The sequence below is a fragment of the Acanthochromis polyacanthus genome, chromosome 8, assembly GCF_021347895.1.
Source record: "Acanthochromis polyacanthus isolate Apoly-LR-REF ecotype Palm Island chromosome 8, KAUST_Apoly_ChrSc, whole genome shotgun sequence".
Classification (NCBI taxonomy): domain Eukaryota; kingdom Metazoa; phylum Chordata; class Actinopteri; family Pomacentridae; genus Acanthochromis; species Acanthochromis polyacanthus.
This window is the reverse complement of record NC_067120.1, coordinates 22,929,408-22,944,051: the sequence shown is the minus strand read 5'-3', so window position 1 is coordinate 22,944,051 and position 14,644 is coordinate 22,929,408. Positions and strand designations below refer to the sequence as shown.

Genomic DNA, 14,644 nt, shown 5'->3' with positions numbered 1-14,644 from the left:
ACTCAGTCATAGCGTCACCTGCTGTAGAGGAAATTACATGTTTTACACTTTAATGTTGTACTATACTTTTAATAAATTTATCTGCACTTTTTTTCATTTACTTTAAATTAACTTCTTTTCTATTTGTTGTTGCAATTAGTGTCTTACATGCTTTTATTTTTCCATTTCTTGTCTTTCTTTGGCTGTTTTACTCAATCAGTTTTAATTATTCTTGAAATGAGTGTCCATTGTATTCAATGGACCTTTTCTGATTAAAGTGACTTCATTTTTTATTACACTACTTACTTTATTTTTTACATTTTACTCTGAAAAATCTCTGTGTATGTTAAAGTACTACATAAATAATGTTGCTTGATTTCTTGCTCAAGAACTTCTTTGCAAGCTGTTCTTGTTGACGTGTTTGTGGAACTTTCATGAAAGTTCTTTGACATTTCAGGTGTCAGAGTCATCTGCTTCACATTTAACAGAACAAAAGGAAGTTAAGCTTTTCATAGGATCTTAATTTTTTATCGTTTTGAATTCCACGGAAGCTTGCTCGGTTACAAAGGACCAATTTCCAACCAGAACATTTGTGTGTGTTCTGACTGCAAGAATTGCTCCTCCAGAAACTTTTTATGGCCATTTTTGTGGGAGGAAAAAAGCAACCATTCCAGGGTATGTGGGTCTGAGCAGCTGTGAAAAACCACCGTGCAGGTTCTGAAGCTGATTAGTTTAGCTTGTAGATGACAACATGCACGAGTTTTCTGCCCTGTTGATATCCTTGTGAATTTTCCATCCCTCTTTACACTAAAACATAATTTGGAATTTTTGACAACTGCATGTGCTGCTTTTCAAAGTCCAACTGAATAATTTGAATTGGAGAAAAATTGTTTAAAACACTCATTTTCTTATTTGGCATTGGTTCGAATATTTTCTAGAGCCCAGGTAAGTGAAACACTAATGCTACAGAAAGTATGACACATTTTTTATTGACACAATCACTGCATCAGCATTCAGCAATCATTATCATTGTGTGGTGGTCTCTGTTTGTTGTAGCCTCATGTAGGCAGAACGTGTAAAGAGGCTGAATATGAAGGATATTGGAATGGAGGCTCTGTGTTTTGCTATTATATGATTGTGATTGCTGTAGAAACATGCCTTGTGCTTTGTTTTTTCTTGTCTGTGAGGGCTAAACAACGCTGTGATTGCCGTGAAAACGTGCCTAGGACAGAGATTTTATTGTCTGCTAACAGTAAAAGCCATAACATAACACATATTGTCCCATCAGTGATGACAAGCAGTCCTTGAAGTTGGTGTATTCACACAGGATCAAATAGCGTGCCAGAGCTTCTTGCCACTACCGGAAGTCAGCGCCGATTTGCCATGGCGCCGCTGTTGTCCGCCAAGCAGTGAGCGGTCTAGCTATATATATATACGTCATTGAGATACCCTCTCTCACTGTCATCCTGCCAAGCACAAGAAGTTACCTACTGCCAACCTACTTTGGCAGGGAGGTAAAATCTCAGAGTATTGCCTGTTATGAAGAAGCTTACAGCTGGCCGGAATAGATCAGTTTGAGGGGAATTCTGTGAGGCAATCTATTATAAAGAGTCTATTATTAGAATTTCCTTAGTTTAATGAAATTTACCAAGCACAGTCACATTCTTAAAAAGCAATCCAATGACTTTCGTGTAGAGATCTATTTTGATGGAGGAACAGTAACAACATTAAAGAGCCTATCCTCTGCAGAGCACTGCAGAAAACAGGTAAATTACATTTCAAACTGTCTAATACATGAAATCAAGCCATAATGTAGCACTAACGGAAATATTAGGGGTCAACCAGAACATTAGCATCCAACTTCTGATACATGGTAAATTTCAATGGATAATTGTGCAATAATAACTAAATATAAATATATCCATACAGAAATATTTATCCCATCTGGTAAAGACTGTGACAATGAAATATTTGACTGAAAATCTGAATTTTAAGACAATCGTGCAGTCATAACAGACGTATTTTGTCTCCACTGCTACCAGCGAGATCCTCACATTCTCAACTCATGACTTATCGCTCCTTGTTGTTTGAGTTAAGCGTCCCCAGGCACTACATGCATCTGAACTCCTCTGGTACAGCAGGTAGTCCAAACTTGTTTTACGAGGCCACTTTTGTAGAAACAAATCACAACTGGGGAAGTGATAATGTAAATATGTGGTATTGTTATGGCTTGGACATAGAAATTCTTTCAGACAATCTGGAGACAGCTTCAGGATTACAACTAGAGGATTAAGCTATCTAATTGTCTGGAATTTTATCTTCACCCTCAAATGCCATTAGGCTGAAACCTGGACAGACGCTTTCTAAATAGTTTAGACTCAAACACTTAATCCAAAAGAACTCATAACACGCGGAAATTTGCAAAGCGTTCTCGCTGGTGCCTGATTTCATCTAAACCTTAAGTATCGAATTTCTCATTCTGAAGGATTTCCTTTGATAGTGATAGCATTTGAACAGGTACTTATCTGTTGTTCATCTCTCACTGTGCTTGAGAACATTCGACTGGAAATAAAATATTGCATACTACACTAAGAAAGTATGAGCTTTAATTTGAATATGTTTACATTAACATCACAAAAAATGCATGGTAGATACAGCCCTTAAACACACTGTGCCAAAAGTTTAGGGGTTCAAAAGTAACTGAATCGATACACTGCTGTTCAAAAGTTTGGAGTCACCCAGATAATTTTGTGTTTTCCATGAAAACTCACACTTTTATTCATGTGCTAATGTAACTGCACAAGGGTTTTCTAATCATCAATCATCCTTTCAACACCATTAGCTAACACAATGTAGCATTAGAACACAGGAGTGATGGTTGCTGGAAATGGGCCTCTGTACCCTTATGGAGATATACAATTAAAAATCAGCTTCCTGCTAGAATAGTCATTTACCACATTACCAAGATTGTATTTCTGATTAATTTACTGCTATCTTCATTGGAAAAAAAGCTTTTCTTTCAAAAATAAGGACATTTTTAAGTGACCCCACGCATGTTTCCATCACATTTAAAGTTTTGTGGAAAATCCTCATCTCTGGTAATGCTCTGCCATCACTGCAGGCACCTCCAACTCATGCATGTTTTTTTTGCGCTGTTTGTCAACTGGCTTGCATCCATGTGACCGTGCCATGCTCTGTGTAAGAACTTTTTGATCATATCTCTCAGTTATGAGCTATGACAGCTTAAATAACTGATGTATCAATTTTGCTGTTAGTCTCTTATTTACATTCGCACAGCAGCTACTTTATAATTGACAAAAAGATCATGGGTAAGAGGGATCACGTGTTCTGTTCATCTATCATGTTTATCATAAAATTCCACTCAATGACAATAATCTCACCTTTAAGTGCTCCCACACCACAAATATTACACAGGGGCACCAGAATTAATCAAAGGTGCACGATATCTATCTCATAACTTAGTGGAAATGAATAAAGGAAGAAAAAGATCATTTAAATCTAGAAGCTTTTCTCAGTTTTATTCAATGCCATGTAAGCGGATTAAATGAAATACTTTACTCTTTTTTTTTTTCATCTGGCAGTGGCTTTGGCTTTTAAACTCCACACAACTGGTGCCTTTTAACATTTGAGATCAGGGAATTAGAACTGCACTGAAACACAATGCAAATGCGTGTATACTTCAGGGTCAGGCAGAGCTCTGGATGTATTACAAAATAAATGTAGGCTTATTAGAAACATCCATCGGCTGCAGTTTAGTCAGCAGCCATGGGAAGACTTTACGCTTTTATCAAATAAATAAAGGCATTATGTAAACCATTATATAATCTGAAATAAATAAAGAACCTGGCAGGAATAATGTGTTTATGTAATCCTGCAATCCATTTACATTCAAATCATGACTTTAACTGCAATTCTGCTGGCCTGTAGTATCTGTAAATGTCTTTTCCTTTTGTGTGATAAGAAACAGCAGCTGTTTTTTTTTTATACTGGTCAAACTCAAAGGTTTAACTAGAATACACTTGCCATTAAACAATTACGGCATTCTTTTGAGAGCCATAAAGACTTTATGAGAAAAATGAGCCTCACTAAAAGTATCAGATCCAGATTCACTAAATAACTCCAGCCTCCTCAGACCCGAGCTTTGGTTGGGCTTATATTTTGGATTTTTTCGAGTTATTTGGGATAAAGCGCAACCAATAAATACAATAATATCTAATATCTGATTACTATATTTGTTATAGTTGCTGTTGTTGTTATTATTATGAACAATACACTCTTTCTGAAAAAAAAAAGCCCACATATGAAAGGCTTACCCACTGAAATACAAGTTGCACTTTGTTGCAACGCTGCCTACCTGGTGAAGACAGGAAGCTGGGACTGGATGACTTGGACCCTGATGATGACGAGCAGCAGGGTGCTGATGACGAGGACAATAAGCTTCAGCAGAGTTTGTAGGACAGCGTAGGGGAAACCGTCTTTACCTTGTAGGACTTGCCGCAGTGTGTCCAGCAGCATGGGCAGAGTAAACTGACAGTGGCAACAGATAAAAGAAAGGAAGAGGAAGGGTCATATCAACATTAGAGAGGTAAGCAGTTTTAGATTAATTCAAGTTTCAACATTTTTTATGCAAAACATTTTCAAATCCAGCTGTTTGGATTTCACCTAAAACAATCTCTGCTGACCCAAACATTGTGACCGCTCACATAAAGTGGAAACAACATTAACTAGTGACTGACGGCAGTGCATGCGTGGTCTGGGATACATTTCACAGCTCATGAACAGCAGGCTTCTGTAGTCTGTGCGCTTGGCGACTTTGACAAGACCAGACGACACAGTAAGAGCATTTCTGAAACTTAAAGGCTTTTGGTCAGCAGTGTTGAGTACCAATAGTTCTGAGGAGGATTAATCAGTGACACGAGGAGGATAAATCAGTGACATGGTGTTGGGGGAATGTACTGGAACAAGTCTGATCTATCTACAGCATTTTAGGCAGGGGTGGTCACAATGCTTTGGCTTATTAGAGTAAGTAATGCTTTCTCTGTGATGATGAGAAAGAAAGAGAGCCTTACCCCCTGTGCAACAAACACTTCATGAACACAGCAGATGCCGACAACGGTGATTCCTTGTTCCTTACACAGAGTCGCTGCAGCCACTAGAACTACTGTCAGAGCAATGGGAGCCCATACTGAATAAACAAAGAAAGCAAATACATGGGACAAATTACACACAACCTTGTATAGTTCAAGGTAAATTACATCAAATTTAAGCAACTTCTCTGGAGAAAAATCGAAATACTTTTCTACTTCGACTACTTTTCTCAGTATCTTAAAATGCATTGCTTGATGGAGCTGTCAAACTCGAACATTCAGTGATTTTAATCCGATATACTGTTTGTCAAATTCTGTTATTTAATAGTTCTGATGACTTCACTATTGCTAAATAATGCAGAAAATAGTAAAACATTAAGAAACAAGACAAGGACTCAGAGAGTCCAGTACTCTGCTAAGGCTGCTCAGTCGTTGTGTGACTCCACTGATGATGATGCCACTGTCGCCTTAGGGCTTGCTCTGGCGGTTCAGGCATATGGGTTCTGTAAAGCATCTTGAGAGAATCTGACCTGTAACTGGAGCTATACTAATAAAACTGAATTGAAAATTGAATTCAGTGTGGATCCAGTTAAAAGTCTGAGAGCATGTACTCGATGCTGAATGTTTTAAAAGCTTTTAGAAATCCTCCTCAGGCTGTTAACGCAAACCACCTTTCCATCCCGCACAGGATCAATCGGCGACACTGGGAGGACAGAGCCTTCGCCATCGCCGTCCCCACACTCTGGAACTCACTCCCCCACGCCCTCCGTGACTGCACCAACGTCACCACATTCAAATCCCTTCTAAAGACTCACCTTTTTAGATCTGCTTTCCTTAAGTGATTTTATCTTTAATTTGACTGATTTTAAATTGCTGTTTATTGACTTTTAAATTAACTGTTTTTATTTATAACTCTTTTTATTTTATTGTATTTTATGTACAGCATCTTTGAATTACTTGTAAAGCACTTTCTAAATAAAATTTATTATTATTAAAACACAGCAATTATTCACAAGTGTTTGGAAGCAACACTGCATCCAAACACAAATAAAGTGTTAATTCTTAGGACATACTAATTACATACAGTACTTATTACAACAACAGGGGAAAATTTGGGACTTCATTGTCATCACTTGAATACCCAGCTGTTTGACCGTATAATAATACCACTGGTTACCTTTCTCACACATTTTGGGCTATTTTTGCTTTTTAATGACTGAGGATAACTACAATGTCGGCAAAGACTCTTTAGGTCACTGAATCTTTTGGAGTTTGTCTTAATGCCTCTGTCTTGAAATTTAGAAGGGCACCTGGAAAAAAAGAGCTTTAGTGAAACGAACGCAGTACGTCTTGTACTTGGAACAATAATAAGTGAGAGACAGGTGAGATAGATTAGACTTACCAATGGACTGGTCTGCGCCTGTTGATTTTGTGTATGCGAGGAAAGCAGCCAGTAGAAAGATCGAGGATAGAAGTTCAGCTCTGCCAACCACACCAGTGACCTAATGAAAGCAAATGACAGCAGTCACCGCTGTGGCTCATCAACACACTATTTGTAAGGAAGACTCCTTCAAATATAGGTCCATGTTTTTCTTTTGTTCATTTTAAGTCAAGATGAAGTGCAGATAAAGCAGTGTGACATAATTAACTATGTGAATTTATACAGGCTGAAAACACAGAGTATGTTATGAATACAATGCTACCATAGACTCTAAGGAAGGGGGTAGAGATGGCTTAAAATAATTTGTAGACCATAAGTTGTTTTGATCATAAAGTACAATACTAGATTGCTCATTGTTCTTTTGCGTCTCATTTTGGGTTGTTTTTTTTTTGTCTTTTTTTGTCTGACTAGTCGTTTGTCTCATGTTTTTGTCATTTTGTGTCTCGTTTTGTGTTTCCTTATGTCTTGCTTGCTTGTTTTCTTTTTGTCTCGTTTGTGCTTGTTGTCCATTTTTTTGTCGCTTTGTAATTTTTTGTCAAATTATTTGTCTCATTATTGTCCCTTTGTGTCTCATTTTTGTCATATTTTGTTGAGTTTTCTGTCTTTTTTTGTCTGACTTATCATTTTAATCATAAAGTAAAATACGACATTGTTCGGTTCCAGATACCTGTGACAAAATGTTCTGTGCCTTTGTAGATCCACTGCGATCTGTAAGTTGTAATCTGTAAATGATAAACTGAGGCGCAATATTGATGAAATTTAATTTATTTTTCAAAAGAAATTTCAGGTTTTTCATAATGTTTTGTAATAAAGAGAATTCCTTACATGTGGCCATTTTTAGAATGCACTTTTTTTGCACTAAAACAAAGGAAATGTGGAGTTGTGGTTATTTATAGGTTATTATGCTCTGCTTTTTTGGTCCAGCCCACTTGAGATCAAATTGGGCTGAATGTGGCCCCTCAACTAAAATGAGTTTGACAACCCTGGCCTAGAACCATCATACAGTGACTAACTATATTATACAAACGTTGGTTAATGAGAAAAACTAACCATTACCTAGCTGATTGTTTACATATAAATGTGCTGATGAATTTAATCTGAAATGGTCAGAACATGTGAACTGATTCAGGTTTGATTTCAAAGCACTCAGAGCAGGGCAGACTTCGCGATTTGAGTACTGCAGGAAAACTCTGTATTGCTGTCGTTTCAATCCGTCCCTAACTGAATGTCGGTATTGGCAGTGCTAAATGCACACAAGTCTTGCACTTTTGGTAAAACTGTATAGCAGTGATCATCAACTGGTGGCCCGTGGGCCGAATCCGGCCCGCCGAACCGTCCAATCCGGCCCGCGACTGGATTCCAAAATTGTGGGGATCAAAGAGAAAATATCATGTGGTCCACACTATTAAAGCAGTCAGTCCAGTCATTATTAAAGGATCTGTTTTCCACATCAACTTTTCGTTTCGTGGCCTTAGAGAGTGCCATTTTACCCGTGTTAAGAGGCCTTTTCCTGTCACTTCTGCGGTGTTTCTTTTTCAAGTGCTCTGTGAATAAAGCTGACTTGAGATGAGGCAAAAAATCTCTATCACTCCTAGTGGTTGACTGTGGTACAGGTGATAGGAGCACTGACTCATAAAGGCTAAAAATGCATTCAGTTTTGTAATGAAATGGAAAAAATATAAAAAATAAACATCAAATAATAATGTTACGCCAAAATTCGATTTTTATTTAATTTTTGTTTGAGGGTCCGGCCCCCAAAGTGACTGTCCGGTAAAATTCTGGCCCTCTGGCAAATATAGTTGGTGACCCCTGCTGTATAGTACAGAGCACAAATACTGTCTGACAAGTTCTGCATTCAATTTTGAGTCTAAGGGAGAAAATTTAAGAAAGAGAAATTACAGTTATGTTAATTCTGGTCCTTATGATATTCATCCTTACTTCAGGTGTCCAAAATATCAGAGCGCCAGCGTGTAATTCCACAATTCCCAAGATGAACATGTTCTACAAATGAAGCCTCATTCTGTGGAAAACTGTCACTGACCGAAATGTAGTAACACATTCCACAGGAAGAAAGTCCAAATACACTTCAAGTAAAGAGAAACACAGTGTGACATTATGATACCTTTTGAGTAACAAGACATATGTCTACAATTGGCAGTAAGCAGAGAGCATCAGTCAAAATCCGTGAATCAAGCTGTGAAAATTGGTCTATTTAGGTAAATCAATCAATGGGTGGCAAATAGTTAGACGTCTCCGTACAGGAGCCTCCCCTGATGGCAACATCTGTTATTTATGTAAATGATGACTGCCCTCGTGTGGAAGAAACAACATTCAGATTTCTGTTATGATCAAATGTCAAAGTTCTTACAAATACACGTACCCTAAAGCTTCACACACGGTCTAACATGTGGTTCAACAAAGCGCTGTACAATGCTGTGTCTAGTGTGTATTCCATCTTGTAACCAAACCAAACACGTGCATTGTTCTCTCACTGGCCTATTTGTCATCTGGCGGGAGACAGAAAAAAAATGCTGACTGTCCATGTAGCTGCAGCCAGCTTTTAGGAAACCCTGAAAATACCAGTCCTGACTACAGTTGACTACAGTGAGCTACACTTTCCTGAATCCACACTACAAATCCCACTGCCTATGTGTCTGTCTGAGTACAGCTTTAAAGCCACAGCATTCAACCCAATGCCACTTTGGAGCCTTAACATATTGTTGTGGAGTACACTAAATAATTGGTATTTGAAGATACTTGTACATACGGGGGAAAAAAACCCTGAAGTCTCCATAGAAAAAGACAGATAACCAAATAACACACCGAGTAAGACATGGGGATACACAGGGACTCTTTGTACACTTATCATGAAGGGACCTTCAGTGCTTGGAGCATAACTCAAAAACAAATGATCCGTTCAGAGACAGATTCCAGACGGCGATAACATGAAGGGCATTTGCTGGACTAATTCTAAGGGATCATTTGTGAGGCAAATTGTTTCCATTCAAGAAGTCTGAGACACTCTGCATAGATTAGAGAACACCATGAGGAAGATTGGCACGGTGGGGCATGCTGTGTAACAGTAGCACTCCACCCCAAGAAGCAGAATGTTTTCTTTGTTTTTTACTCTGGTCAAGGCCTGTCTGGTCATCAGTTTAGCTGTAAAGGATAGCTGAATGGGATGAATTACAAGTCCTAATTGGGGAAAAGGCTTTTCAGACAGGCAAATGAGATCAGGTTTAAATAATCAACAATAAGCGAAAGGTTTTCAGTTTCTTATCAGGTTCAAGAAACTTTGTGTTCTTGGTAACATCTATGATAAACATCCATCCATCCATCCATTCTCTATACACCGCTTTATCCTCATTAGGGTCGTGGGGGGTTCTGGAGCCTATCCCAGCTGACTCGGGCGAAGGCAGGGGACACCCTGGACAGGTCGCCAGTCTGTCACAGGGCTACATATACAGACAAACAATCACACTCACATTCACACCTACAGACAATTTAGAGTAATCAATTCACCTCAGCATATTTTTGGACTGTGGGAGGAAGCCGGAGTACCCGGAGAAAACCCACGCATGCACAGGGAGAACATGCAAACTCCATGCAGAAAGATCCCAGGCTCAGGCTGGGACTTGAACCGGGGACCTTCTTGCTGCAAGGTGAAAGTGCTAACCACTATTTCACTGGGCAGCCCCTATGATAAACAAATTAAACATTAAACAATATTTGAAATTTCAAAAACAATATTAAAGCAAAAGTTTTGAAGGATTTATATGCAGCACAAAATAATAATACCCAGAAGAAAAGGACTGATAAACAGTGCTCTATACACTGATGAGGGTTAAATGACACTTGCAGCAACTGGAGTTCTCCTATCTTATTATAAGTGAATTATTACCACGAACACAGAGGATGTCTTTGATGAAAAATAATCCCATGCTCAGCGAGCCATAACAGACTGGATTTAACAGGTTTACAACTGTTTCACCTTGTGTTCACCTTTGCATTATTTTTTCAAAAGTTGTGCTAAAGAAAGGATTTTGAATTGGTTCTTTAGCAGCTGTGGTGAAATCTTCACCATTAATCTTGTGGAGAAACTACACAGCTAGATAAGGATATTAATCTGACAACCTGCACCAAAACCGAGGCAGTGCGAGTCTACTTTGCCCCTCCCTGCAGAAAGGAGCTGGTGGGCATGTTAGAGCAATGCTAAGGTGGGGATGTTTCCTAAAATCCCCCACCTCTGTTTAGTGATGTTATGTAAAGTATGCGCGTGTACACCCAGCTTACATACTAAAACCTGTTTCATATCTTGCACTGCATGTACATGTTGGACCTCAAAACTATGTCTCCCTGTCAATATGAGCTCCAGTGACTTCTGCCCCAGTGTGTTGACCTTTCTATTTTTTCGTCATGTATTTCTGGATGATTGTACTTAACTATACAGTCAATGCGGTTTCTTGTATGTTTTGTTCTTCAGTCCGAGATGGATATCTGTGAAATAAGGATTGTCTCATGACAGAGCCTGGTTTAAAAAAAATTTTAAATGTCTATTTGGCATAGATTTTTTTTTAATTTAGGCTCTGGTAAATGGTCAAACAAGAGGCTGGTACACTGGTGATAAGATGTGTGGCTGTTGATACAGCAAGACTGCCTGACTGCTGCTTACAGTGTGGATGTAACAACACTGCCTCAGCATTTGCACTAAATTCCCATGGGGTCATTCCAGTGTGGCAGGACATCACTTGATGAAAGAACATATTTATATATAAAGGGGAGAATGGATAGATGATGACTACAGAATTTCCTTTCATCAAGAAATGATATAAAACTGCCACAAAACAAGCTTTTGAAGTTTCCAAAAGAATATTACTCGACCTCCTAATAAAACAAACAGCATATTTTCAGTGATTACTTTAAGCTAAACTGGTGGTCAGTTAAAAACCATCACAAATTCCTTTTCCCCCATACCTAATGGTCCAGTAAACTACATTAAATTTTGATGCCTGACTGTTTCAACACAAAATGCATCACATTAAAGATTTAATGATATTTCAGTGGACTGAGAAGTTCTGTCAGACTTTCAGGCTCGTGACCATTACATGAACAAAAATCTACAGGACTGCAAGCTATTTTCTGCCATAACACACATCCCATAATATTTGCTCACCAAGCAAGTGCACACTTACGGCTTCGGTGTGGATGGGGTGCACAGCAAACAGCAACGCTGCCACCAAGCTGGAAGTCTTGTCCAGGAACGACCGGCACACTCGCAGGAAAAGCACACATACAACAGCATGTAAAACGACATTGAGAAGATGGTAGGAAGCTGCGCTGAGTTCACTGAAGAGGTAGTTCAGTCGGAAGGTGAGTACGGTCAGGGGTCTGTAAGATTTATGGCTCCGCTCCTGTGGTGGGACACATATTAATGCTGTCAAATGCAGATCAGTCCAGTGGCTGACAGCCATTAAGGTTGACACACATTCAGTGAAGCTTTGAGCGATTTTTCAAATTAACCTTAAAATCAAGTTAATCCTAAAAAAGTGACAATCAAATTCATTTCTAAGTTTCACTTAATAAATACTGTGTAATTTATTAATCTGAATGAAAATGTGATTAAGCTAACATTGATTCCAAATACAATCGCTTGAGAGACACCACATCAGTTTTATTCAGTGTGACAAAACAGTACAGCATAAGTGTATTATGGATCATGACTTACCTCAGCCATGGGTGTTCCCCAGAAGTCATTGAGGAACAGATTGCGGACAGGGGTTGAGGGCCTCAGGTCCTTGTTGTCAAGAATTGCGGACACATCATCAAACACAAACCCACATGACAGACTGTTCCAGTAACACCCCACTACCAGTCCAGTCAAAAGTAAAATCTCCTTCCATGACACGACAGCCATTGCTGTCCAAAGCCGTCATTGATCACTGTGTAGGAAAACAAAAGATATGAATCTAATTAGATGGAAGAAGATTTGTAAAAGAGGTAACTCATTATTCAGATTAATTTCCGGATTGGACTTATGTTCAGTTCATTATTCAATTAGTATGACAAGTTTAAAAAAGTGATCTCATTCACTAGGTTCATAAATCCTCGTCTTTCACACTCTTCCTAGTCTGATTCCTTGTCACAGTATTCATTCTCCGTTTTGGTGACTTAAAATTTGTTACCACCCTTATAACGTGCCTCTCTGATTGATAGGGCTGCAGATTTTTCTAGTTTCGAATTTAGGAAGGTGGCAGCTGAAATAAAAAAACGAATGCAACTAATAGTGGGAAAATGTATCTCATATGCTAAGAAATCTAGTAGTCCAGCAACCGGTACAGTGACAGCTGTCAGCTTAAACAGCAAAGTAAAAGCCATTATTAACCATTTTACCATTCTGGAATAGTTATCTAAAGCAGGTGTAGCGGAATTTAATAAAATCGATATTGCTACCAGTCGGTCACGGGACTATAATGGCACATAAAGTCTCGTACAGCATGTCAGTACAAATTCAGACTAGCTGCAGCAACGTAGCATTAGCTAACGATAAAGGCAATTTAGAAGCTAATGCTAACTAGCGAGATGCCGGTTTTCACGTTGGCTACGGTCGACGCAAAAGTATATAACGTCTTACTTACCGCGTCTACAACAGGAGACACGGAAAAGCTGATATCAAAAACTTGGAATGGCAGCACACACGGAGAACACAATTCATGAAGCACCATTTGTGCTAACTAGCTTCTACGCATCATCACTATAACATCCGGGGCAGAGGTGACCGCGCAAGTTGAACGGTAGTTCGACAAGACTCGGTGCCTTTTGACGAACCGAAGTATATACGGCCAGTACCGAGTTGTTAAAACTCAGCGTTGCAGTGTTGTGTCGGCCTTATTGCGAGAGTTTGATGACGTTTTCTTCAGTGGTCCACATGCCGGTTTTTGCTGGTGCATTTTCTTGTGTGCTAGCTTAACTAGCTAGCCGGGGCTGTTGTTGTCAGTTGTAACCTAGCAGCCAAAGCACTACAGCATGGACACCTTTGGGTGGATGTTTACTGTCATTTTAACTTATTTCTAACCTACATTTGGAATCTATCATATCTAACTTATCCTACCGAGTGAAGTTAAATGATAACAGACTTGTGTTTTTTACTTAAACCTGTAAATCCCAGCCTTTAACTAGCTAATTCGGAAAAGAGGTGCAACGTTGCATTTTGTTTTCTGGCAGTTGGTGGTGTACTTAAACGTCGTTACGAAATGTCCATGAAGTAAAACTAATCTGAGGAATACAACAACGTTAAGCCTTTGCTTCCTGGCCACAAAGAGCTAGTTATGACTTATCTCCGCGCAGTTTACTCAGTCCTAGCTTAGCTGAAGTTTCACCCAGTATTTATATACTGCTTCCAAGATGTCTGTTGCTCTAGATTGGGACAGAGCGTCCAGAATTGACCCTGACGCCATCATTCACCATCAAAAAAAAGAACTGGATGATGTCTTCAACATGATCCTTTCGGTAACTGTTTGCACACTTGACATCGTATTATAATCATGCTTCATTTCTGCTCAGTTTACCCAGCACCAGGTCTTCTCTGATGTGAAGTCGTAGATAAACCGAGTATGTTCATCTATGATAGGTACATGTGCACAGAAAGATTACTGTCCTTCTAATCTAAGATTGTTATTTTGGGTATTACAATCTCTTGCTAATTGGTTCTGTCAACAAAATCTATTTATCAGTCTTGTTTTGCTGTGGCTGTCCACACTGTAGCAATACTATTATATATAATAAGTATATATTGTTTTGGTCCTGACTCTTGTGCTGTATCAGGGCAGTGTTATTTTGAGTTTAAATAACGCTACAATTGACTGTTTTTTATTTTAAATCCCTTTTTGCATACAGGCAGATGTTTGGGGGGTGAAGGATAAAGCTCCGGATGACATTATTCACATCCTCAGAGTGTCTCAGGCCTTGTTGAAGGTGTTAAGATTTAGTATTTCTATATTTCAATCATTCCCATGCACATCTGTTAACAACCTCACTCACATATGTAATGTATTATTTCAGATTTCAGAATGTTATGTAGCATTTCGTGCATATTGCAGATTACTGACCTTGATGCCTT

The 14,644-nt window shown here is 38.9% G+C and overlaps 2 protein-coding genes across 5 annotated transcripts in view; one reads left to right on the top strand and one right to left on the bottom strand.

Annotated features, from left to right (window-relative positions):
- Positions 1–13,306, bottom strand: part of tmtc3 (transmembrane O-mannosyltransferase targeting cadherins 3) — a 39,494-nt gene extending 26,188 nt beyond the window's left edge. The window contains exons 1-6 of the mRNA XM_022209052.2: positions 13,164–13,306; positions 12,254–12,467; positions 11,721–11,939; positions 6,490–6,589; positions 5,070–5,185; positions 4,355–4,527 (exon numbers count right to left, since the gene is read on the bottom strand). Of these exons, the coding sequence (XP_022064744.1) occupies positions 4,355–4,527; positions 5,070–5,185; positions 6,490–6,589; positions 11,721–11,939; positions 12,254–12,442 (797 nt within the window). The 5' untranslated portion in view covers positions 12,443–12,467; positions 13,164–13,306. The remainder of the gene's footprint in view (positions 1–4,354; positions 4,528–5,069; positions 5,186–6,489; positions 6,590–11,720; positions 11,940–12,253; positions 12,468–13,163) is intronic.
- A 2-nt stretch (positions 13,307–13,308) lies between these two features.
- The window catches only part of cep290 (centrosomal protein 290), a 52,684-nt gene continuing 51,348 nt past the window's right edge, over positions 13,309–14,644 (top strand). For 2 of the 4 annotated variants that reach the window (XM_051952635.1, XM_022209050.2), the window contains exons 1-2: positions 13,314–14,034; positions 14,422–14,499. In XM_051952635.1, the coding sequence (XP_051808595.1) occupies positions 13,930–14,034; positions 14,422–14,499 (183 nt within the window). In that variant the 5' untranslated portion in view covers positions 13,314–13,929. Of the gene's footprint in view, positions 14,035–14,421; positions 14,500–14,644 lie in introns of all 4 variants that reach the window. The other 2 variants (XM_051952636.1, XM_051952634.1) reach the window with 2 other exon arrangements.